The sequence below is a fragment of the Enhydra lutris genome, unplaced genomic scaffold (genome assembly GCF_002288905.1).
Source record: "Enhydra lutris kenyoni isolate GAN:26980312 unplaced genomic scaffold, ASM228890v2 scaffoldscaffold16, whole genome shotgun sequence".
Lineage (NCBI taxonomy): Eukaryota > Metazoa > Chordata > Mammalia > Carnivora > Mustelidae > Enhydra > Enhydra lutris.
In genome coordinates this window covers 16,793,186-16,818,890 of record NW_019154100.1, presented here as the reverse complement: position 1 = coordinate 16,818,890, position 25,705 = coordinate 16,793,186, and the positions used below count along the sequence as shown (strand labels likewise).

General features: G+C 35.6%; 1 protein-coding gene across 1 annotated transcript in view; it reads left to right on the top strand.

Annotated features, from left to right (window-relative positions):
• The window catches only part of LOC111147401 (alkylglycerol monooxygenase), a 344,434-nt gene that overhangs the window by 108,763 nt on the left and 209,966 nt on the right, over nt 1-25,705 (top strand). Inside the window, exon 4 of the mRNA XM_022503409.1 lies at nt 23,000-23,103. Coding sequence (XP_022359117.1) covers nt 23,000-23,103 — 104 coding nt within the window. The remainder of the gene's footprint in view (nt 1-22,999; nt 23,104-25,705) is intronic.

Here is a 25,705-nt window from a genome sequence, read left to right as displayed (position 1 = left end):
ATGACACACTCTTGACTCTGGGAAACAAACTGAGGGTTGCTGGAGGGAAGTTGAGGGGGATGGGATAACTGTGTGATGGGCATTAAGGAGGGCAGGTGATGTTGATGAGCACTGGATGTTATAAGCAACTGATAAATTATTGAACACTACATCAGAAACTAATGATATACTCCATGTTGGCTAATTTAATAAAAAAAAGAGAGATGAGAGGTTTGACAAAAACATACTCTGCTGAAATTTTTATTTTGTTTTAGTTAAATACGATGCTAGATAATTTTTCTAACATATTTAGCTTCATTTCTCACTGAAGTAAAATGTTGTAATTGAACAACATAACAGGGAACATTATATATTACAGTTTTTTTTTAAATTTTGGTTCTAATTTTATTTTTGCCCCTTCCAAAGTATTGCAAAAAAAGCATGTATTTAATTTTTCTTGTCAGTGTTTCATGTTTTGATTCCTAAGTATCTATTTCAAATAAAAGTAAGAAATTTGCCAAATGGGTTGGTTCTACCAAAAGAGAGGGTATTATCAGCCAGCAATAGGCCTTTCAGTAAAACCAAAGAAAATAACATATATTCATGTGCCTTTTATTGCTAAAAGCATATTTTATTGTAAAAGTGCACTGAGACCAATAGCTTAATGCATTGATGATAATATCAGACACTGTATTTGCTTTGTGTGTATGTACGTATGTGTGGCTGTGAAGAGAGTAACCTAAATTAATAATCTCATTTATGTAAATATTCACTCTGAAATCCACAGAAGGACTTGTTTCTTTCTTTCTGTTTTTTTAAAATACATTTAAGTAAATAAATACCTTTGTTGAAATTTTAAGACAGCAGCACAAATACTTTGAGCAAAAATAGTATTTTCTGTAAATTTAATTAATTAAAGTAGAACTTTAGAGTGTTCAGTTGGTAAACTAGAGAATATTGGTGATATTTTACTAAAACTTCTGGACGTTTTTAAGGAAAAATTACGCTTCCTATTTATGTAAATTAAATTGGAGAAAGAGTTGAGCAAAAATTCATTTACGTGTCTAAGTCATAAAACTGTGCTGTAAAATATGAGAAAAGGGACTTTTAAGAGGTGATGAAGTGTTAAGAGGTTCTTTTTTATTCAAAAGAAGTGATATTTGAATTCCATTTTCCTTCCTTAAATGGAAAATTATTAAATTGTTTTTATGTTTTAGACTTCATTTTAAGCATTAGTAATCCTTCCTAAAACTGCACATAAAATGAATTGTTAAATCAAATAGTATTTAACTTTTAAGTCACATGCTATTTTAAACTGTCAATTTTCACCTTTTTTTGAAACGAAGCAGTACTTTGTAAAAGTAAAAATACACATCAATGCACATGTTTTATATTTGTTTTAAAGGAAGGCATACTGTAACTATTGTTTTGCATTGCTTTTATATATTTTTAATAGAGAAAATTACTCTCTTAATATGCTTGAACACTAACCTTCTAGGAAATTATTATTTTAACATTCAGGCAGAGCCTCAGCCCTAACCTTTTCTGAGGTTTTAACCTGACTAATCTGGCCCCAGCTATATTGTTCTTTCCCTGATCTCCATTACAAGCAATGTTTACACGACTAATATGGCACTAGTGGTATCCTGTTTTCTTTTTTTTTTTTTTCATACGAATGTCATCATCTTCTCTGTCTAAAGAACACATTTTTTAAAGCAGTCACTATGCATCACTCACCTGGACGTTCATCTCATGCAGAGCTGTGGACATTTACCAGTTTCAGACTTCAGACAAGCGTATGGGCTCAGAGACCGGAAAGGTCTGGATTTAAATTCTGGCTCTCCCACTTTGTAGCTATGATCTTGAAAAGTTTTTCCTCAATTTCCTCTTCTTTAAAATAGTAAGAAAATAAGAAATCATTATTGAGATTAGCAAAGATAATCTCAAAAGCATGACTACCCCTCTAAATATTTTGGTTCTTCAATGTATGGTTTTTACTTCTCTTCCGAGCTACCTTCATCTCTCTTCACAATTGCTTGCAAGAATCTTTTTTTGTTTTTTGTCTTTACTTCCCCTGCCTCCTTTTTCTTTTCTTTCTTTCTTTTTTTATTTTTTTAATGGTTCCTTTTTGGTGTCCCTAATTTAAAAACAGCATAAAAGACCTAGCAGAATTTTATTTACATTTTAAAAAGTCTTGGCAGTGACCTAGGCAGAAACTAAAAAAAGAAAAACCAAAATACAACTTATACTTACTAGAGAAATCACTCATGGTTGTTAGGATCAGTTTGAGATCTTATGCTTAATGGTTTTACTTGCAAAATATTGAATGTTTATTTAAATAAATAGTTCAAAGAATTAGGTCATTTGCTTAAAGAATGGATATGATAGGACCAAGGTGGTAGATCAAATTACCATGCGGTAAGTTGGTTTCACTGGATTTGGTGGCTTTAACTATATTTGTAACCTAAAGCAATCAAATGAGGAACTTCTTTATCTCAATCAGAATCTAACTACATCTATAAAAAAGAACAGCCCACATTCTCTTCCTGCTTGATATTGTGAATGTAGCCACATTTTTCTTCATGAAAGGCAATACCTTAACTCACTCATATCGATGGAAACATTGGGAACTCTAAATGACTGCCATGATCACACATGTGTATGATCATGACATTCTGAATGTCTTGCTTCCACAGTGTCACTTTTTTCCCCCCACTAAGGAGCTCAGTGTTTCTTTAACACCTGTTTTATGTCATTTTATATAAATTCCTCTCATTTTACTTACATTGCAAAGTGTTCCCTCCTATTGCTCTACTCTCCATAGGGGTGGAGGTATAGCTGGAACATGTTATACTGTGGAAATGACTTCTAAAAAACCACACTGACAATTGTTATTATTAATACAATTGATCACTAAGCTCTTATGTCTGGAAAAAGAGGGTCAAGACATGTTAAACAGATCCAGATTCTACCAGGCTATTGTGAATATGAAATTTTGGTGAAAAGTGTTATGGTAGAGGAAATTTTGGATCTCTTTCAGCATTGGCTAGGTAAGTAGCATTAGAACCTGTCGGCTAACTTATTATCCATTTATCCTCTTTAGTCCCACCGTTTGTTGCCTCAGCTTCCAACCACTAAGTTTTGAGTATTGTGGGAAAGGTTTCATTGGCATCACTTATTGCCATTAAAGCACTTCCCTTCTGAATGTTGGCTGCCAAAGTATGTGGTATCCTGTGGAGCAAGAGGATGAGGACAGAGATTGCAGTGAGGCTGAACAGTTTGTACTTCCTAGCAGTGACACCAGACATCAATCTTTCCTAAAGACAGCCGAGAACACATGAATATAAGAACTCTTTAAAAAGAACAAGTGAGGCATTATCCAACCAAAAAAAAAAAAATTCCACCAAAGCATTTTCCTAGTAAGTTTCTCAAGGATGAAAATGCATTGAAATTACTTTATGTTGTCATGTTGGTTGTTTCAAGAAACAAATTAAATTAAATCTCTGTAAGGGAAATATGTACGAGATTGAAATTCTTGATGTTATAGTGTTTGAGAATCATTAATTGCATCTCAAAGTGTGTGTTGCATGTTCTACATGTGCACATCAGCTGGCCTTACAAAAGAATACTAATTTGGTCACAGTTAATCTGTTTCACATGGTCTGCAACATCAAACGTGACATCATTATAGGAAATCACTTTATGCAACTCTGCAACGCTAGGAGATTTTTTTTTCTTTTTTTTTTTTTTTGGTCATTTGACAAGGTTTCAGACGAGTTGGTCACAAGAAAAGAGAGAATTACTAGGAGAAACATATTAAGATCATTGTTCTGATCTATACTAATCTGTTGTGTTATCTAATATATTTATGGACCCTCAAATTCAAAATGCACTACAAAAAAATCAGAGATCAAGGAAAATTACTGTGGACTCATGGGTGTTAGACTCTACTGAGAAATGTCTAGTATGAGCTGTAGACTTAGATATTTTGCTTCATGTCCTTTTACTTTTAACCAATTTAAGTCATCTTCACTGCATGCAGAGTAACTTTAAGAATAATAGTTTTTTATACTAATTATAAAATATTTCTAATAACTTGTTTTTGAAATTATATTTAAATACAATGTTACTCCTAGAGAAGAGAATTTTTTCAGTAAAAAATATTGTTCTTTGTATTTGACTAGTAAGATTAAGACTAGTTCATAGTACAACAACATCTATTTGGAATAATGGAAAAGAAGGTGAAAGGGGGATGCATGGAAGCTTTGACTGACTTCCTTTGGATTTCACTAAACAAATTGAGTAACACTACAGAAGAACTGCATGGATAGCCCTGTGTTTTGGCCGTTTTTTAGTTTTCTATTTGGGGATTTAAAAATATTCAGGGAGTTTTCTGTAGCTACATTATTTTGTGTTTTTTTTCTAATTTTTTATTTTTTATAAATATATATTTTTATCCCCAGTGGTACAGGTCTGTGAATCGCCAGGTTTACACACTTCACAGCACTCACCATAGCACATACCCTCCCCAATTTCCATAACCCAACCCCCCTCTCCCCACCCCCCTCCCCCCAGCAACCCTCAGTTTGTTTTGTGAGATTAAGAGTCTCCTATGGTTTGTCTCCCTCCCAATCCCATCTTGTTTCATTTATTCTTCTCCTACCCCCTTAACCTCCCATATTGCATCTCCACTTCCTCATATCAGGGAGAACATATGATAGTTGTCTTTCTCCGATTGACTTATTTCGCTAAGCATGATACCCTTTAGTTCCATCCATGTCGTCACAAATGGCAAGATTTCATTTCTTTTGATGGCTGCATAGTATTCCATTGTGTATATATACCGCATCTTCTTTATCCATTCATCTGTTGAATGGACATCTAGGTTCTTTCCATAGTTTGGCTATTGTGGACATTGCTGCTATAAACATTTGGGTGCACATGCCCCTTCGGATCACTACGTTTGTTATCTTTAGGGTAAATACCCAGTAGTGCAATTGCTGGGTCATAGGGTAGTTCTATTTTCAACATTTTGAGGAACCTCCATGCTGTTTTCCAGAGTGATTGTACCAGCTTGCATTCCCACCAACAGTGTAGGAGGGTGCCCCTTTCTCCGCATCCTCGCCAGCATCTGTCATTTCCTGACTTGTTCATTTTAGCCATTCTGACTGGTGTGAGGTGGTATCTCATTGTGGTTTTGATTTGTATTTCCCTGATGCCGAGTGATATGGAGCACTTTTTCATGTGTCTGTTGGCCATCTGGATGTCTTCTTTGCAGAAATGTCTGTTCATGTCTTCTGCCCATTTCTTGATTGGATTATTTGTTCTTTGGGTGTTGAGTTTGCTAAGTTCTTTATAGATTTTGGACACTAGCCCTTTATCTGATATGTCGTTTGCAAATATCTTCTCCCATTCTGTCGGTTGTCTTTTGGTTTTGTTAACTGTTTCCTTTGCTGTGCAAAAGCTTTTGATCTTGATGAAATCCCAATAGTTCATTTTTGCCCTTGCTTCCCTTGCCTTTGGCGATGTTCCTAGGAAGATGTTGCTGCGGCTGAGGTCGAAGAGGTTGCTGCCTGTGTTCTCCTCAAGGATTTTGATGGATTCCTTTCTCACATTGAGGTCCTTCATCCATTTTGAGTCTATTTTTGTGTGTGGTGTAAGGAAATGGTCCAATTTCATTTTTCTGCATGTGGCTGTCCAATTTTCCCAACACCATTTGTTGAAGAGACTGTCTTTTTTCCATTGGACATTCTTTCCTGCTTTGTCAAAGATTAGTTGACCATAGAATTGAGGGTCTATTTCTGGGCTCTCTATTCTGTTCCATTGATCTATGTGTCTGTTTTTGTGCCAGTACCATGCTGTCTTGATGATGACAGCTTTGTAATAGAGCTTAAAGTCTGGAATTGTGATGCCACCAACTTTGGCTTTCTTTTTCAATATTCCTTTGGCTATTCGAGGTCTTTGCTGGTTCCATATAAATTTTAGGATTATTTGTTCCATTTCTTTGAAAAAAATGGATGGGATTTTGATAGGAATTGCATTAAATGTGTAGATTGCTTTAGGTAGCATAGACATTTTCACAATATTTATTCTTCCAATCCAGCAGCATGGAACATTTTTCCATTTCTTTGTGTCTTCCTCAGTTTCTTTCATGAGTACTTTATAGTTTTCTGAGTATAGATTCTTAGCCTCTTTGGTTAGGTTTATTCCTAGGTATCTTATAGTTTTGGGTGCAATTTTAAATGGGATTGACTCCTTAATTTCTCTTTCTTCTGTCTTGTTGTTGGTGTAGAGAAATGCAACTGATTTCTGTGCATTGATTTTATATCCTGACACTTTACTGAATTCCTGTACAAGTTCTAGCAGTTTTGGAGTGGAGTCTTTTGGGTTTTCCACATATAGTATCATATCATCTGCAAAGAGTGATAGTTTGACTTCTTCTTTGTTGATTTGGATGCCTTTAATTTCCTTTTGTTGTCTGATTGCTGAGGCTAGAACTTCTAGTACTATGTTGAATAGCAGTGGTGATAATGGACAACCCTGCCATGTTCCTGACCTCAGCAGAAAAGCTCTCAGGTTTTCTCCATTGAGAATGATATTTGCAGTGGGTTTTTCATAAATCACTTTGATGATATTTAGGTATGTGCCCTCTATCCCTACCCTTTGAAGAGTTTTGATCAGGAAGGGATGCTGTACTTTGTCAAATACTTTTTCAGCATCTATTGAGAGTATCATATGGTTTTTGTTCTTTCTTTTATTAATGTGTTATATCACATTGATTGATTTGCGGATGTTGAACCAACCTTGCAGCCCTGGAATAAATCCCACTTGGTCATGGTAAATAATCCTTTTAATGTACTGTTGAATCCTATTGGCTAGTATTTTGGTGAGAATTTTCGCATCTGTGTTCATCAGGATATTGGTTTGTAGTTCTCTTTTTTTTTTTTTTTTTTTTTAGATTTTTTTTATTTACTTGACAGAGAGAAATCACAAGTAGGCAGAGAGGCAGGCAGAGAGAGAGGAGGAAGCAGGCTCCCCGCGGAGCAGAGAGCCCGATGCGGGGCTCGATCCCAGGACCCTGAGATCATGACCCGAGCCGAAGGCAGAGGCTTTAACCCACTGAGCCACCCAGGCGCCCCTGTAGTTCTCTTTTTTGATGGGATCCTTGTCTGGTTTTGGGATCAAGGTGATGCTGGCCTCATAAAATGAGTTTGGAAGTTTTCCTTCCATTTCTATTTTTTGGAACAGTTTCAGGAGAATAGGAATTAGTTTTCTTTGAATGTTTGGTAGAATTCCTCTGGGAAGCCGTCTAGCCCTGGGCTTTTGTTTGTTTGGAGATTTTTGATGACTGTTTCAATCTCCTTACTGGTTATGGGTCTGTTCAGGTTTTTTATTTCTTCCTGGTTCAGTTGTGGTAGTTTATATGTCTCTAGGAATCCATCCATTTCTTCCAGATTGTCAAATTTGTTTGTGTAGAGTTGCTCATAGTATGTTCTTATAATTGTCTGTATTTCTTTGGTGTTAGTTGTGATCTCTCCTCTTTCATTCATGATTTTATTTATTTGGTAAATTTATTTGGTACTTTTCTTTTTTATAAGTCTGGCCAGGGGTTTATCAATCTTATTAATTCTTTCAAAGAACCAGCTCCTAGTTTCGTTGATTTGTTCTATTGTTTTTTTTGGTTTCTATTTCATTGATTTCTGCTCTGATCTTTATGATTTCTCTTCTCCTGCTGGGTTTAGGGTTTCTTTCTTGTTCTTTCTCCAGCTCCTTTAGGGTTAGGGTTAGGTTGTATACTTGAGACCTTTTTTGTTTCTTGAGAAAGGCTTGTACCGCTTTATATTTTCCTCTCAGGACTGCCTTTGCAGTGTCCCAGATTTTGAACCATTGTGTTTTCATTATCATTTGTTTCCATGAATTTTTTCAATTCTTCTTTAATTTCCTGGTTGACCCATTCATTCTTTAGAAGGATGCTGTTTAGTCTCCATGGATTTGGGTTCTTTCCAACTTTCCTCTTGTGATTGAGTTCTAGCTTCAGAGCATTGTGGTCTGAAAATATGCAGGGAATGATCCCAATCTTTTGATACCGGTTGAGACCTGATTTAGGACTGAGGATGTGATCTATTCTGGAGAATGTTCCATGTGCACTAGAGAAGAATGTGTATTCTGTTGCTTTGAGATGAAATGTTCTGAATATATCTGTGATGTCCATCTGGTCCAGTGTGTCATTTAAGGCCTTTATTTCTTTGTTGATCTTTTGCTTGGATGATCTGTCCATTTCAGTGAGGGGAGTGTTAAAGTCCCCTACTATTATTGTATTATTGTTGATGTTGTTTCTTTGATTTTGTTATTAATTTGTTTATATAGTTGGCTGCTCCCATGTTAGGGGCATAGATATTTAAAATTGTTAGATCTTCTTGTTGGACAGATCCTTTGAGTATGATATAGTGTCCATCCTCATCTTTTATTATGGTCTTTGGCTTAAAATCTAATTGATCTGATATAAGGATTGCCACCCCTGCTTTCTTCTGATGTCCATTAGCATGGTAAATTGTTTTCCACCCCCTCACTTTAAATCTGGAGGTGTCTTCGGGTCTAAAATGAGTTTCTTGTAGGCAACATATAGATGGGTTTTGTTTTTTTATGCATTCTGATACCCTGTGTCTTTTGATTGGGGCATTTAGCCCATTAACATTCAGGGTAACTATTGAGAGATATGAATTTAGTGCCATTGTATTGCCTGTAAGGTGACTATTACTGTATATTGTCTCTGTTCCTTTCTGATCTACTACTTTTAGGCTCTCTCTTTGCTTAGAGGACCCCTTTCAATATTTCCTGTAGAGCTGGTTTGGTGTTTGCAAATTCTTTCTGTTTTTGTTTGTCCTGGAAGCTTTTTATCTCTCCTTCTATTTTCAGTGATAGCCTAGCTGGATATAGGCTGCATGTTTTTCTCGTTTAGTGCTCTAAATATATCATGCCAGCTCTTTCTGGCCTGCCAGGTCTCTGTGGATAAGTCTGCTGCCAATCTAATATTTTTTCCATTGTATGTTATAGACTTCTTTTCTCTGGCTGCTTTCAGGATTTTCTCTTTGTCACTATGACTTGTAAATTTTACTATTAGGTAACGGGGTGTGGACCTATTCTTGTTGATTTTGAGGGGGGTTCTCTGCACCTCCTGGATTTTGATGCTCGTTACCTTTGCCATACTAGGGAAATTCTCTCTAATAATTCTCTCCAATATACCTTCTGCTCCCCTCTCTCTTTCTTCTTCTGGAATCCCAATTATTCTAGTGTTGTTTTGTCTTATGGTGTCATTTATCTCTCAAATTCTCCCCTCGTGGTCCAGTAGCTGTTTGTCCCTCTTTTGCTCAGCTTCTTTATTCTCTGTCATTTGGTCTTCTATATCGCTAATTCTTTCTTCTGCCTCATTTATCCTAGCAGTGAGAGCCTCCATTTTTGATTGCACCTCATTAATAGCTTTTTTGATTTCAACTTGGTTAGATTTTAGTTCTTTTATTTCTCCAGAAAGGGCTTTTATATCTCCCAAGAGTGTTTCTCTAATATCTTCCATGCCTTTTTCGAGCCCGGCTAGAACCTTGAGAATCGTCATTCTGAACTCTAGCTCATCTCTACCAATGTCTGTATTGATTAGGTCCCTAGCCTTCAGTACTGCCTCTTGTTCTTTTTTTTGTGGTGACTTTTTCCACCTTGTCATTTTGTCCAGATAAGAATATATGAAGGAGCAAGTAAAATACTAAAAGAGTGGCAAAGACCCCAGGAAAATATGCTTTAACCAAATCAGAAGAGATTCCAAATCATGGGGGGAAAAAAAGGAAAAAAAAAAGAAAAAAAAAAAAAAAAAAAAAAAAAACAAAATGAATAAAGAAAAAAATATAAAAAAGAAAAAAATATATATATATTAGATAAACTAGTTAAAAGAACGTTAAAAAAGAAAAGGGTAAAAGTTAAAAACTATTTAGCAGAAGAAGAAAAAATTGAAAAAAAAATTAAATTAACTGCAAGACTAAAGAATCATGGGGAGAAAGCCATGAGTTCCGTGCTTTGCTTTCTCCTCCTCTGGAATTCCGCTGCTCTCCTTGGTATTGAACCTGTGCTCCTTGGTAGGTGAACTTGGTCCTGGCTGGATATCTTGTTGATCTTCTTGAGGAGGGGCCTGTTGTAGTGATTCTCAAGTGACTTTGCCCCAGGCGGAATTGCACTGCCCTTACCAGGGGCCGGGCCGAGTAATCAGCTCGGGTTTGCTTTCAGGAGCTTTTGTTCCCTGAATGCTTTCCGTAGAGTTCCGGAGGATGGGAATGAAAATGGCCAAGAGCTCGGGGCCCCACTCCTCAGTGTGCCCTCAGAGAATAGCGCCCAATTACTCCCGTCTCCCTGGCCTCCGGCCTCCAAGCTCACCGAGCCTGCAACCAGTTCAAGGTAACCCCGAGCTGAGAGCTCACTCCTCGGCTCTGTCTCTGTATCCGGCTTCCCTGTTCTAATACCTGCAAGCTCTGCGACACTCAGACACCCCTGATCCTTCTGTGACCCTGCGGAACCTGAGGCCACACTGACCCTGAGTGGGCTTCATCCTGGTTTAGCCTCTGGAGTGATGTCCCTCAGCGGAACAGAGTTTTAAAAGTCCTGATTTTGTGCTCCATTGCTCCGCAGCTTCCCGGGAGCCGGCCCCTCCCCCCACGGTCTATCTTCCCGTTGCTTTGGATTCACTTCTCCGCCAGTCCTACCTTTCAGAAAGTGGTTGATTTTCTGTTTCTAGAATTGCTGTTCTTCTTCTCTTCGATCTCCTGTTGGATTTGTAGGTGTTTACAATCTTTAGATAAGCTATCTAGCTGATCTCCTGCTACCTGATGTAGTCTCAGCCTGCTACTTCTCCACCATCTTGACTCCTCCCTCTATATTATTTTGTTTTTGCTTTTATTGTTTGAGGCTTCCAAAAAGAAAATATGAAAAAGTGATATATCACATCCATATTCTCCCAGCCTCAAAAATGTATCAAAAATATATATCTTCAAGTAGAGATTAATTTTGTGATGGGATAAGCTCAAGTATAAGCAGGTGGGACAGCTTTAGTGGTGACATTCTACAAGTGGTTAAGAAATCGAAAAACAATGTCTGTTCAATAAATGGTGCTTGGAAAATTGGACAGCTATTGTAGAAGAATGAAACTCGACCATTCTCTTACACCATACACAGAGATAAACTCAAAATGGATAGAAGACCTCAACGTGAGGCAGGAATCCATCAGAATCCTAGAGGAGAACATAAACAGTAACCTCTTCGACATTGGCCAGCAACTTCTTTCAAGCTATGTTTCCAAAGGCAAAGGAAACAAAAGCAAAAATGAACTTTTGGGACTTCATCAAGATCCAAAGCTTCTGCACAGCAAAGGAAACAGTAAACAAAACAAAGAGGCAACCCACAGAATGAGAGAAGATATTCACAAATGACACTAAAAAAGGGCTGATATCCAAGGTCTATAAAGAACTCCTCAAACTCAACACACACAAAAGAGATAATCATGTCAAAAAATGTGCAGAAAACATGAACAGACTCTTCTCCAAAGAAGACATAGACATGGCTAACAGACACATGAAAAAATGTTCATCATCATTAGCCATCAGGGAGATTCAAATCAAAACCACATTGACATACCACCTTATACCAGTTAGAATTTCCAAAATTAACAAGACAGTAAACAGCAAGTGTTGGAGAGGATGTGGAGAAAGGGGAACCCTCTTCCACTGTTGGTGGGAATGCAAGGTGGTGCAGCCACTTTGGAAAACAGTGTGGCAATTCCTTAAGAAATTAAAAATAGAGCTGCCCTGTGACCCTGCACTTGCACTACAGGGTATTTACCCCAGAGATACAGATGTAGTGAAAAGAAGGGCCATCTGTACCCCAGTGTTCATAGCAGCAATGGCCACAGTCACCAAACTGTGGAAAGAACCCTGTGGAAAGATGCCCTTCAATGGATGAATGGATAAAGAAGATATGGTCCAGGAATATTATGCCTCCATCAGAAAGGATAAATACCCCACTTTTGTATCAACACGGATGGGACTGGAAGAGTTATGCTCAGTGAAATAAGTCAAGCAGAGAGAGCCAATTATCATATGGTTTGGCTTACTTGTGGTACATAAGGAATAACACAGAGGACAAGGGAGTTGGGGGAAGAAGAGGAGAAGGGGGTTGGGGGAAATTGGAGGGGCAGATGAAGCATGAGAGACTGTGGACTCTGAGAAACAAACTGAGGGTTTTGGAGGGGTGGGGGTGAGGGGGTTGGGTGAGCCTGGTGGTGGGTATTATGGAGGGCATGTATTGCATGGAGCACTGGGTGTGGTGCATAAACAATGAATTCTGAAATTAAAAAAATAAAATAAATTTTTAAAATTCAAAAAAGAGCACTACAGGTGGATGGACTCCAAGTTTGTTATTCTAACTTCAAGACCAGAGGGGCAGCAATACACCATATAAAAATATTTAGTAATTTTGAGGAACTAGAGGAGAATGTCCTTTAGTATGAAAGCTATCTTACTACTTTAGAATTTGACATGTCAAATACAGTTTTTAATTTTCTTCATGTGCTCTCCACTGTAATTTTTCTAAAATGACAAAACTTTAAAAAAAGAATATCTTCCATTTTATTATTTACCTTCACAAGTAATAATGTTCTTCTGTGTTATCTTTGCCATTCAACATTTTTCTTCATAATTTCTCATATATATGAATGTTTATTAGTAATAAAACCAACTCTTAGGCCTTCTTGCTGCAGTGTATTAGAAGAAAATATCACAGACTTATGTGAAGTCATTCATTTTAAAAATTTTATTTATAGAGAAATATTGGTTTTTGTCTGATTATATGATCAGCCCTGCCTAACTATCTAAAGAGAGGTCAAAAGGATACAAAAAGACACTGAGATCTGCTTCTGCTTTGAGGTCTTTTGGGGCTATTCTCTTTCCTTGCCAAGATGATGGTGATACCATTTAGAAAGAAAGAACAACAGGGGAGAAAACAAGACAATGAAATAGATTCAAAGCATAATATGTATGGAATTCCCCCCAAAGGAATTCAGACCCAGAAGTCAACAAAGACCTGTAGACTGAAGTATTTGGAAACCATCAACTTTTGAATAAGTGGTTATTGAAGTAATTTTAGGTAATAGCACACCATGAAAAACAAGTGTGAAGAGCAAAAAAATGGGTGAATAAAAGGGAAGAGGTCAGGGAAATGCACCTGGCCGGAAAAAAGAAAAAAGAGAATGGGGAGCAAGGGGAAAGGAAAGCCAAAGGAAGAGGTTTTCAAAACAGATGCAGTGGTCAAATATTTCAGAAAGTTCAAATAGAATGACAACTAAAAGAAGTCTAGTTTTGACAAGAAAGAGGCCAATAAGGATTTTGGAAAGAATTAAGTGATATTAAGAATGAGCTTAAGAATGAATGAGAGGTAAGGAAGTAAATAAACTGCTCTTTTAAGATGTTTGAAGAACAAATTAAAGAAATGGAAGGTCAAGGGATCATGTTTTACAAAGTGGAATGTTTCATTATGATTGAAATTAGGGAGAAGGGATACGTATAAAGGGAAGGGGAAAATTTAAAAAGTATTGATTTTACTAATGAAAATACATATATTTAGTGAATAAAATAATGTGACTTGTCTAGTGATTATTCAGATGAACCAATTTTTTATAAATGCAGGTTTAATAAAAAAATATATTGGTGTCTACTATGCAAAGACACAATGAGGTGCTGTAGAAAATACAAAGATGGACAAATTAATCTCTCTCATTAAGAAGCCTATAAAATAGAAGAGGATGCAAAATAGTAGAGTATTTGTGACATCAGAGGCCTAGGAATAATAAAGATTGTATAATAATTGTGGCCAGGAGAGCAAGAAAATGACATAGGCAGTGGTCCTTGAGAGATAAAGAGTATTTTGACAGGTCCTGAAAAGATAGGGGACTGTGAAAGTGCTGAGGGTGTTCAAGCCCAGAGAATGGAGGGAACGCAAGAAAGAGAAAGGGGAAACTACATACTTTTTTCATGTAATATTCCTTTGTCACAAACTGTTAATCTTCTGATTTTACTTTAGTCATTTCAAATATGTAAAAGCCAGTCTTAGTTTGTTGGCTCTACAAAGCAGGTTGTAGGCTGGATTTGGCCCATAAATTAATGCTGACCCTTACACAAGATTGTGAATAATCTAAGGGCAACATATCGTATACACAGATGTCACACAGTGAATATTTCCTGATAGTACTGAGGCACTGAGGACTCAGAGCAGGAAAGCAGGCATGGATTATGAAAGAAAGGAAACAGGTGATCAGTAGATTTGATGGGAAGCCCAAAGTGGAATCTCACTGGCAACAGGAGGGAGGAGAAAGTCATGATCAGAGGAAAAATAATCATATTACAAGTTCAGAAACAGAAATTATGGGCAGAAGACAATGAATTCAGTTAAGAAACAGCATTGTTTGAAAGTTATATAGCAAAGGGGCCATGATTAGGGAATCTAAGGGGTAGACTACGAGGTGACCGCATTAGAACAGGAGGGCACATGCTGCCACATAACCACTTCCATCTTTCAGTGCCCATAGGTCTAAGAGTATTACATGAACCTCTTTTCCCAGGATTAGTGGGACAAAATAGTCCTTGGCATCCTCCCAAGTCAGACATACATTCAGATTTAAGGAGTACTTTGAGGGGGACAGAGGAAAGGACAAAATAACTTGTCAGAGTAACAACATTCAGTTCCAAGATGTGTCAACAAGTGGTAATAACAGAGTGAGGAACAACAGTTCCAGTGTACAAAAGAAAATCCTTCAGGTATAGACTGTGTCCTCAAAAACCAGTGACAATGATAAGCTATGTCAGAATGACATCATTCACGAAGAATAAACTGACTTGTTTCAGTTGGGACATTCAGTTTGGGTTCAGTCTGTCACCTTCATTGGACACCATAGCATTTCTTGTATGTCCAGTGGTATTGAAAGTTTCTAACATAAAAATCATACTCATTTGCTATGACACAGTAAAGACTAGTTTGAAAGCATAAAGGTAAATAGTAAGGTCAATAGAAAGCTCTTATTATTGGCAAAGAGATACTGGTAGATTTTTGTTGTTGTTGGAAGGTAATCTACATTTACTCATGGGGTTTATCCGACAGAGAGAATGAAGACAGATTGCAACCACTTCCTAACTAGTGGCTTCAGTGCCATTTTTCCTGGTTTCCTGTCTTTTCCTGACAACCCCTGGTTGCTTTGCCTTCCTATTCACTTCTTATGTTGCTTTTAAACTTTGGAGGTTATTTGTTCTTAGATTCTGTGACTTGTAGAGAAAAATTTTATAAATCATTGCTCCAAACATAATACAGCCGAAGTTCATTGTATCTCACCACAGGTAAGCACGCTGAAAGAAGGAGTATCACAGAGAGCTTGCCAATCCTAGCTAACTCTGTTGACCTAAAGAGAGCTCTTGTCCCACGATTTCTGCCCCCTGCTTATGCTACTTGGGGTATTATGAATGCCGAATATATGTCATTAAATACTCTGGAAAATTTCTTGCTTTTATGAATTTATGAAAGTGTGTGCCTTTCTTAGAATCTGAATAAATTTTAGGAATCTCATAATAAAATCACTAATTTTACCAAGCTCAAGTCATGACATTAATGTGGCTGCTAACAACCAGGACCCTTAGGCAGTAGAATTTGGTTTTATTCAATGCATAACTAGTTTTCATGAGACATAAACATTGTCAAATTTGTAATTATTTTGAAATGTAATACTGTTAACTTTTATTTCAAAGGATTTTTAGCTAATTCTGCTAACTTTTTCAGGTAGGGATAGTTTCCTTATGGACATGGCTAATTTTCCACATAGGTTGGAAGGTATGGGAATCTCAACCAAAAATATTTCTTCATTGGCCTCTTACATTTCTGGAAATTTCAGTATGCGTGCCACTTAAGAGTATCTTAGTTCAATGATATGTTTTCTACTGAGTGTGGAAAAGCTCTTTCCATGCCTCAGCAGTGATATAAATCAGGATTCTGTAGCAGATTACCCAGCCCATGGCCTAGGGCCAGAAAAAGTAAATTCCAAGTGAAAAAGTCTTGACCAATATCTACACACAAACTGACAAGGAGTAGAAAGTATAAATGGAGAATGATGGAGCTTAGAGAAGGAAAAGAGTACATTGCCTTATTTATAGCATTACTTTCAAGCAACCTTGCATATAACCTTGTAACAGAATGGACAGTAAAGTTATGAGAATGAAGTCAGGGATGACTCCACGTGGCAGAGGAAAGAGAGAAAAAGCCACATGATATGTTCTGGATTTCCTGTAACCATCTCTTCTAAGCAGTCATTTCGGAAGTTTAGTGATAATAAAATATATTATCTTGAGCTATGCTAGTTGAAGTTTGCATTTAGAAACATAGGTAGCAAAAACGAAAGAAAGAAAGAAACAAGCAAACAAACAAACATAGGTAGCAGTTTGCCCAGTATGCTATGGAGTACTTTCTCTATTGAAGTGAGTCTATAGGAAGAACTGAGCACTGGAGAACATAGCTTTGTATTGGGTCAATGACATTGTTGGTAACCACATCACATTCATTTGTACTGAGAGCAAAACTTACTAGTGGGGAGTAGTAGAGTTAGTTCATTGAGTTATAACAAATCCCAGTGACTTAAAGCAAGAAAGATTTATTTCTCACTCACATTCTGGTTAAGTATGGGTGAATGAAAGCACCCTCCTCCATGCTATGGTTTAGAAATTGAACACCCTCCCATCTTTCTTTTGTCTTTGCATATAGAGCCCAGAGCACCAGCGTCCTCTGCTGAATATTCTGTATGTTGTTGGCAGTTGAAGGGGAAGGGGAACAGAGAGAGTGGAGGAGGCACAGCTGTTCTTTACCTCATCCTGAGGTTACACACAGTATTTCTACTCACACTGCATCACTGAGAATCAGTCATGACACCCACTGAGGTGCAGTGGGGGTAGAAAATATAGTTTCTGCTACTAATAACAAAAATAATAAGAGTAACAATCATTACTTCCTGTAGGCAAATTGTTAGATCCCATTGTGTCTCCCATTTCCTCATCTATAAAATGGAAACCATACAATTATCCTTTTATCTTCTAGTGTGGCTGTGAGTAACATATGAATTAGTACATGTAAACTGCCTAAATATTGCCTAGTACATGCTAAGCACTTTTATAGGCTCATAATCATTGCTGTTAATATGATTTGTATTATAACATTAATCAATCTCATCTTTGAGTAAAAATAGGGAGGGACTTTTATGATGGTTCTAACCATTGAGTCAAGTAGGCAATGATCAAAAGTTGAATTCCATGAGATACTGTGAAATTTCATTTTGGGAACATTGTCAGTATAGAAAATAAAGGAAGGTAGAGAACTGGTTAGTCACTCAAACACAGTAAAGGTAATGCCTTCTTACATTCCATAGAAGCCCTGGTTATAATACTCTTTAAAAAGTTTTTATAAAATGTCGACTACAAAGTGATGCAGAAGATGTGCAGTTTACACAGAATTATGTGTATTTTAAGGTACATAAAACCTTCCTGGACCAGTCAGTCCTTTCTATACCTTTTTAAAAAATTCTGTTTGGTTGCAGGTTCTTGGTGGGATTTTTCTTTTCCATTTTGTGCTTCTATCTCTTAGAATATCTAAACAAATATTTGTACATAGTAGAGATTTAATAGATTAGTTCTAAATAAGTCTTTATTTTTAAAAATCTACAATTAAAATGTAACCTTATTAAATTTAATCTGAATTCTTAGACTTTCCCCAATGGATTTAAAAGAATACAACATAAATGTGGAGGTATCAAAATTCTAAAATTTTAAAATTATATTTCTTTTTGTAATGCATGTGAATGTGGTAGGTATTAATAACATACTTATCAATATTTTAATTAACTTTACCATTTTGTTCAAATAAGTCAGTAATAAACATTACATTATTTTTTGCTTATTCATTGTATAGAAACAGAAGTTTGGGTTGGAAAAATGATGTAAATTCTTATGGATTTTTTTTTTTTTTTACTTCATACTGAAAAGCTATATCTGCTTTTTTTTTCTGGTTTAAATTTGAAAAGAATATAAACATATAAATGGAGAATTCTCATTCTAAAACTCTACATGATAGACTTTAAAAGCTTCCATTTCAATATACATTTTTTTAAAAGTATTGAAGTTTCTATTCCTAGAAAGATTAGAGTAACTGTTTAGTATTTGTGACAATTTTAGTGACATCATATTACCTCCTCTAAAGAAATGATTTAATATCTACATGTTGCCAACATTCAGATAAGAGAAAAATTTGGTCAGTTCTATATCTGAACAGTTTCTCTGATGCTGAACGTCTGGATATATGCAAAACATGTTAAACAAAAATGTGGAGGTCCAGCCAACCTGTCAATTTTATTTTCCTTGGTTTGACATTTTGAGATACACTTAGTAATTTGTGTTTTGGTATTCAATGGGCAAAGAACAGATTAGAATAAAATACAACAAAGAATACCAGTCTCATTGAATGAATTGGTATTGTCATCAATTTTATCATCACAATTTCATATGCTATTATAGGAAGAGTGTGAAGTTGTATTAATAAAATTGATGATATTGGTAATTCATTCAGTGAGTGGAGAAAGGAAAGTGAGGGCATTTTCATTGTTACTCATTAGGTGTTATATTTTCATTAGACTTTAATAGCTTGTCTGTTCCTAACTTTATATTTTCTTAGCTCAGTAAATTTCTTGAAATCATTTATCAATCATATTTGGAAGAGATCAGAAAACTTTTAAAGAATTTTTTTTCATTTTAAAAGTGGAAAAGTTCAGTGTTTTGTAGTGTTAGATTTCTTGTTAAAGGGGATAGACAGTTGTCCCTATCCAATATTGTCATTTAATAGTGCATTTTGAATTCCTTTAATGTCATTTACTTATTGGAAAGTATCATCCCTGGCTCAGAAAATACTTGGACCCATTTACTATCATTACTGATGGGAAAAAAGAAAAATCCAAGAAGGGTGTGAATATATTAAGTAAATCGTTGCTGAAAGAGAGGGAGAAAAAATTCCTTTCTCTTCTTTAGTGAAACAGTTTTTCCCTTCACCCTTTCTATTTCATTTTTATTATTTATAAAATTAAAAATTTAAACCAAGCAATTCCATGAGAATGTTTACAGTTCTCATGTTCCACAGTAACAAAATATGCTAAATGTTGCATCAAGTGTCACTATCACCCCTTTCTGGATGCAAAGCATCACTTACATTTTACAAATATGCCTGTTACATTTCTGCCTTGAGGGCTTTCCAAATTATAAGTGAAGACCACATCATCACCCTCCAACACTGCCCCAAGGCTTTCTGGCCTGTCCACCAATGAAGATTAAATAGTTATCCTGTACCTGTGAAAATTTCTTATAGACCTATGCTTATGTCTCAGATTATTCTACAAGGTTATTCTCTCCATCCATAGATGACAAAGCACTTACTTAGACAAGAGACTTATTGAGATAATTTTAAATGTTTAACACACATAGACTTGTATGTTAGCTTCTAGACACAAATTTCTCATCTTCTGAAAATTTTCTCCAAAATAAACTCTGTTCTTTGTTATATAGGCTGAAAATGTCTTTTATAAAACTGTCAAATATTTATATTGGGTTTCATCCAAATCAAAACTTTTGCTCCTCATAAGACACCATTAAAAAAATGAAAAGTCAAGCCATGGTATAAAAGAAAATGTTTGCAAATCATATATCTAATAAAGGACTTGTGTGAAGAATATACAAGATTTCTGAAAGCTCAATAGTAAGAAAACTACTCAACTAAAATGTGAGCACAAATTTTGAATAGATAGTTCAAAGAAAATATGCCAATGGCAAATAACCACATGGAAGATAATCATAATCATTAGCCATATTTCAGTGAAAATTAAAACTTCAATTTGATACAAATACATAGCTTTTAGAATCCCATGAGATAAATAAATTAAAAATAAAATTAATAATGCCAAGTGTTTCCAGAGATATGGAGCACACAAACACACATTTTATATTAAATTTTGACCAAATTGATTGGTCAATGTATTAATAAAATATATTATATATGTTATATAAATCTTTAACACTGGGAAGTGGCATAACTATTTCTAACTGTATCATTGAGAAGACATAATAACATACCATATGCTTGTATAATCAATAATTCTCTGGTAGGAAAATAAAATTGTTATGTACTACAACTTGTAATTACATTAGTTCTTTGATAGAAAGATGTTTATTCTTAAAATACCATTTTTTCCTCTTTAATATTTGTTTTTATCCCTTAGAACAGATAATTCAAATATGAGAGAAAATGAACATATTTGTAAAGGCAGTACTAATTTTTCATTTTGTTTGCAAAAGAACTATTGAAACAATTTTCTATAAAATGCATTTTTATACTCACTTTGAAAATGATTTACTTCAAGTAAGGTGCATAAACTGTGGGGGGAAAATCTTGCATTTTTTCTTGTTTTTCCTAGTTCTGAAAAGTGGCAGAGGTAAGGCAGTAGGATCCAGTTACTGTTCCCTGTTTATACAGCTGTACTTCATTGAATGAAGGCTTGTGTTACACACAGTTTGTGATAGGAAGTAAATGCTTTTAAAACAACTGAAGAGATAGGTCTTTAACCTCCACCTTTGTGGATTCTTTGTTCCAACATTTAGCTTCTGTGGAAGTTATAGGAAGTAATTTAAATATATGGTATTACTCTCTAATTGGACCTCATCTGATTAGCTTATCCTCTTCTGAACTCACAACATGGATGCCTTATGATAAATTTTTAAAGCAAATCCCAAAAAGTCCCAACAAAAGGGACAATGAATTTTTTTGTAATAAAGTTTATAAGTAATAGGCCCTGAAACGTTTAATAAAGGGTATATTCTAAAGAGAAAGTGGTGTTTGGATTATTGCCAACCTTTTAAGGAGTTTTAAAAGACTTAATGAGATTCACCAAATTTATTACCTGTTAATAAACTCCACACAATAGTGCCATAGGATTCTTGGTTTATCTCTTTTATTTGTAGTTGTATAAACTATCCAGTAACCAGAGATTAAGGTTCTAGGTTATTTCAAGGATTATACCTGGGAAGTTAGAGGTCATTATGGTCAAGTAGTTTTCATTTGTGTAAGAGCAATTTCTTTAATTGCTTGGGTAAAAATATAGGGTCATTACTAGGAATGTTTAAAATGTCAACTACTTAGGATCTAAGTTACGTATAAACTTACGGCTTATGAAAATACTTGCCCACCCTTGAAAATATATAACTTTAGACTTCTGAGGGGCCCTCTATTCATAATTCTGTTCATAGTCTTTCCATTTTCACAGTATTAAGTCCTTATATCTGAGCTATCATCTATTTACCAAAATTCTTTTGCAGATGTTGTTTGGTAACTCCCTGCATAGATTGTCTAGAGAGCATTCATTTCCTTAGTGAATGGCAGAGAAGTCATCCAAATTGGCGGGAGAGGGAGTTTGTTTGTTTGTTTGTTTGTTTATATTTATATAAATTTACATATTTATATCTCCCTGATTTTCATAAAATTCTCTTAACAAATTATTCTACCATGTGCTGGGTGTTTTAACTACTAGTATATGGCAGCTGCAAAGACCAATAACCAGGGCACCTGTGTGGCTTAGTTTGTTAAGCACCTGACTTTTGATTTTGGTTCAGGTCATGATTTCAGAGTTCTTAGACCAAGCCCAGAGCTAGGCTCCATGCTGGATGTGGAGTCCGCTTGAGTCTTTCTCTCCCTTTTGCTCTGCCCTTCCTCCTTTCTCCCTCCCCCAGCTCATGTGCACCTGTGTACACGCTCTCTCTTTAAAAAAAAAAAAAAAAGGAGAAATAACCCATGCATTATTTCCACTCTTAGAGTCACTGTTCAGTCCCCATGCATGCCAAACTAAGATTTAATTTCTGATCTATACTGGCATGGATACAGTGATCATGCCACAGAGTTAATTTTATCTCCTTTATTTGTAGCAAAGAACACAATAATAGTTTAGCTAAGAACATACTGTCTTTCAACTGAATAGACTATAGTGTGGTATCTGTAATTCTGATAAGAAAAAAATATTCACAAAATGAAAGATGTGGGCTTGTTCTATACTTAGGAGGTCAGTATAGTGGCATATTGTAGAAAAAACAACTATTTCTTTGGTAGGTAAATGAATTGCAAGTCAATATGTGGGAAATCTGCATAATACTTGATGAAAATATCTTACATTTCCTTTTTTATTATAAAGATGAACAGCAATTATGTGGTAGAATTTTAGAAATGGTAGTGTTTGGTAAGGTACAGGAAGAGCTGTATGTATTAGCTAATATATTTCTGTAAATAAAAATGAAATGTTATATGAAAATGTCCAAAATAAATGAAATGTTAAGTCTTAGAACCAAATATTACTCTGCTTTGCCTTTTATTCCAATACACAGATTTTGAGACTTCTTAAAAAGCCATCAGGAAGAAATTTTTGTGTAATATTTCATTCCAAAATTTATGTACCAATTTCTCCCATCACATTATTCTTCCTTAATTATAAATATATTATCACATACTGAAAAATCATCACTATCCATTGACTGTATTGTTACAACATTGACAGTTAGCTTTTATGATTTGTCATATTATAATATATTAGTAATTATAGATTTTGGAAGTCATTTTAGCTTCCTGGAGGAATTTAATTATATCATACACACTATACATACTTATTTGCTATGTTTCAGTTTTCTTATTTGTTTGTAATTTATGCCCTCTGATTCCAAAAGTCATTTGAAGCAGCTTATTTTAATTATAATTATATTGGCTAGGTTTCTCAGAGATGTTCCAGATTTTTCTTCCTCACTTAACAAGAGCAGCATACACAAGTGAAAATGGAAGTTGCTTTGTTCTTATTCTCATGGCTCATTTCAAATTATGTGTTTTGCAGAGGTTAATATCATGTGGGCTGGACACCAAACCCACCACAGTTCTGAAGACTATAACTTATCCACAGCACTGAGACAATCTGTTTTGCAAATATATACTTCTTGGGTAAGTTGTATAAAATTGGATAAATGTAATTATATAATACTAAAGTCTCAATTGTTCCTGTTTCCTCCAAGTTAAAGTGTTTTACTAAAAGACTCTTTTCTCCTTCTGTAAGGCAAGACACATATGAAGCAAGTATGTTTTGTAATGGTAGTCTTTTATTTGATAAAACAAAGCGTAACAACAAAAAACAACTTCACCTTGAGGTATAAAGCAAAGTGAGAAGTTTGCTACTTTTTTTATTTGCCATAACTAACGAGTGATATGTAGACAATGTATCTCAGTTCAAATATATGCAAACAAAGTTTTCATTTGAAACTTTTAAAAGTGGTTTTTTGAAAATTCGATACCCATTTCTGCATGCCCAAGTGAAATCTACTTAAATTCTTTGCTTTTCATTTATGTATTAGAGCAGTTAATATGATGCTCAATAAAAATTTTTGTTCTAAAATATTTTTGCACAAGGAAATGAGCAGACTAATGAAAACCAGAAATAGCCTCTAATTTGAAGTTTCTTCTGATTCACTGGACAAACCTGACCCACTTGGTAATAGCCCTCATTTGTGATTGTCACTCTTTGGATCTCCATAGCTATCCAAACTACTGCTGCTAAGAGGCATATTGAGCTAGAAGGTCAGAGTTTTCGGGGCACCTGTCTGGCTCAGTCCACAGAGCATCTAACTCTTGATTTTGGGGTCATGAGTTTGAGCACACATTGGGTTTAGAAATTACTTTAAAAGAAAAAGAAAGAGTTACCAATGTGTAAGTGCTACTAACCATAAATTATAATTATCTACGGAGGACCATAGGGGAAGGGAGGGAAATCTAAAGGGGGAGAAATCAGAGAAGATGAACCACGAGAGACTAGGGACCCTGGGAAACAAACTGAGGGTTTCAGAGGGGAGGGGTTAAGGGAAGCGGGTAACAGGGTGATGGGTATTAAGGAGGACACATGCTGCAATGAGCACTGGTTGTTATATGTAACTAATGAGTCATTGAACACTACATCAAAAACTAATGATGTACTATATAGTGGCTAACTGAACATAATAAAAAATATATAAGAAAAATAAATACCAAAAAAGTCCCTCAAAAAAATGATAATGATCTAACTTTTGTATGGTTCCTTATAGTTTACAAGGTACTTCTAGATATCATTTATTGAATACTTTCTGTGTGCCAGACAGTCTTCTAAGATCACTTTATGCATTAACTTATTTGATCTTCACGGCAACTTTAAGACACAGGTACTATTATTACTCTCATGAAACTGAGTTTGTAGTTCAGTCACAAAACTCCTAAAAGGGAGGAGTTGGATTTGAACTCATCCAACCTGGCTGCAGGATCCTGGATCTTATCTTCCACACTAAATACTCTTTGTCTCTACATCATTTTTTACTTACATTAGTATGTTAGATCACGTGTTACTATTATCAGGGAACTGAAGCTCAATGAGGTTAATTACACAGCTAGAAAGTGACAATGCCCCATATTTGAAACCATGTGCCTCATAACCTATAAAAATATGTGTACTGGCAGGTGTTGGAACCCAAACAGCAGCATAGGCAAAAACAAATCTATAAGCTGGTGGTGGTACAAATATATTTTCTGAAAGAGATACAAAACGAAATCTACCCCTTCACCCCCATACCACGTGTTAAGGCTTGTGTTAATTTCCTAGGGCTACCATGACAAAGTATTACAAACTGAGTAGCCCAGAGCAACAGAGTTGTGTTGTCTTGTAGTTCTGGAGGCCAGAAATCTGAAATCAGGGTGTCATCATGGCCGTGGTCCCCCTGAAGACTCCAGGGAAGTAACTCTTCTAGTCCTGTGTCTCTGAAATTTTTAGTTTGTGATAGTTCCTTGGCCTTTAGGAGCATAATGCCAGTCTTCACATGGTCATCTCCCTGTGTCTACATCCAGATTTCTCTTTTTTATATGTAAGGACATTGGTCATTTTGAATTAAGCCCAACCTACTCCATTATGAGTGCATCTTAATTAATTACATCTATAAGGACTCTATTTCCAAATAAGGTCACATTCTGAGGTATTAGGGGATAGGTTTCAACACATGAATTTTGGGGGGGACACAATTCAATCCATAACATACTCAAAGAAACATAGGTGGAAATGAAAGAATTTATATTATATTATATATATTCCATCTCCTTAGAGCTTGTGCTGGAACTCTGGATAATTCAACGTGAGGAAAATACTACCTCTCTCACAGTTGCCTAGCTCAAGACTGGTCTAGAGCTCTAGTGAATAAAGGGGAGAGGCCCTTAATGAGGGGAGGTATACTGACTATCTTCCCATCTTAAGAAATAGCTTCATTAATATAAACGTATTATCCTGTACAAAACAGGTTTGAATATGTGACTGTTTAAAATAATAATCTCAAAAATCTTTATTCTCTCCTGAGTTATAAAGATAACTTAGCATAAAGATAACTCAAGCCTCCTGTGCTTACATTTTGGGGCAGAAAGCCTCCATGAAGAGATAGAGCTATATTTGAAGTTGCTCCAGGAAAATCAAATGCAGTGAGTAAATTGGTTGTCTGAGGAATTACCAAACAAAAATTTTTGTCAGAGCATCACAGACTTT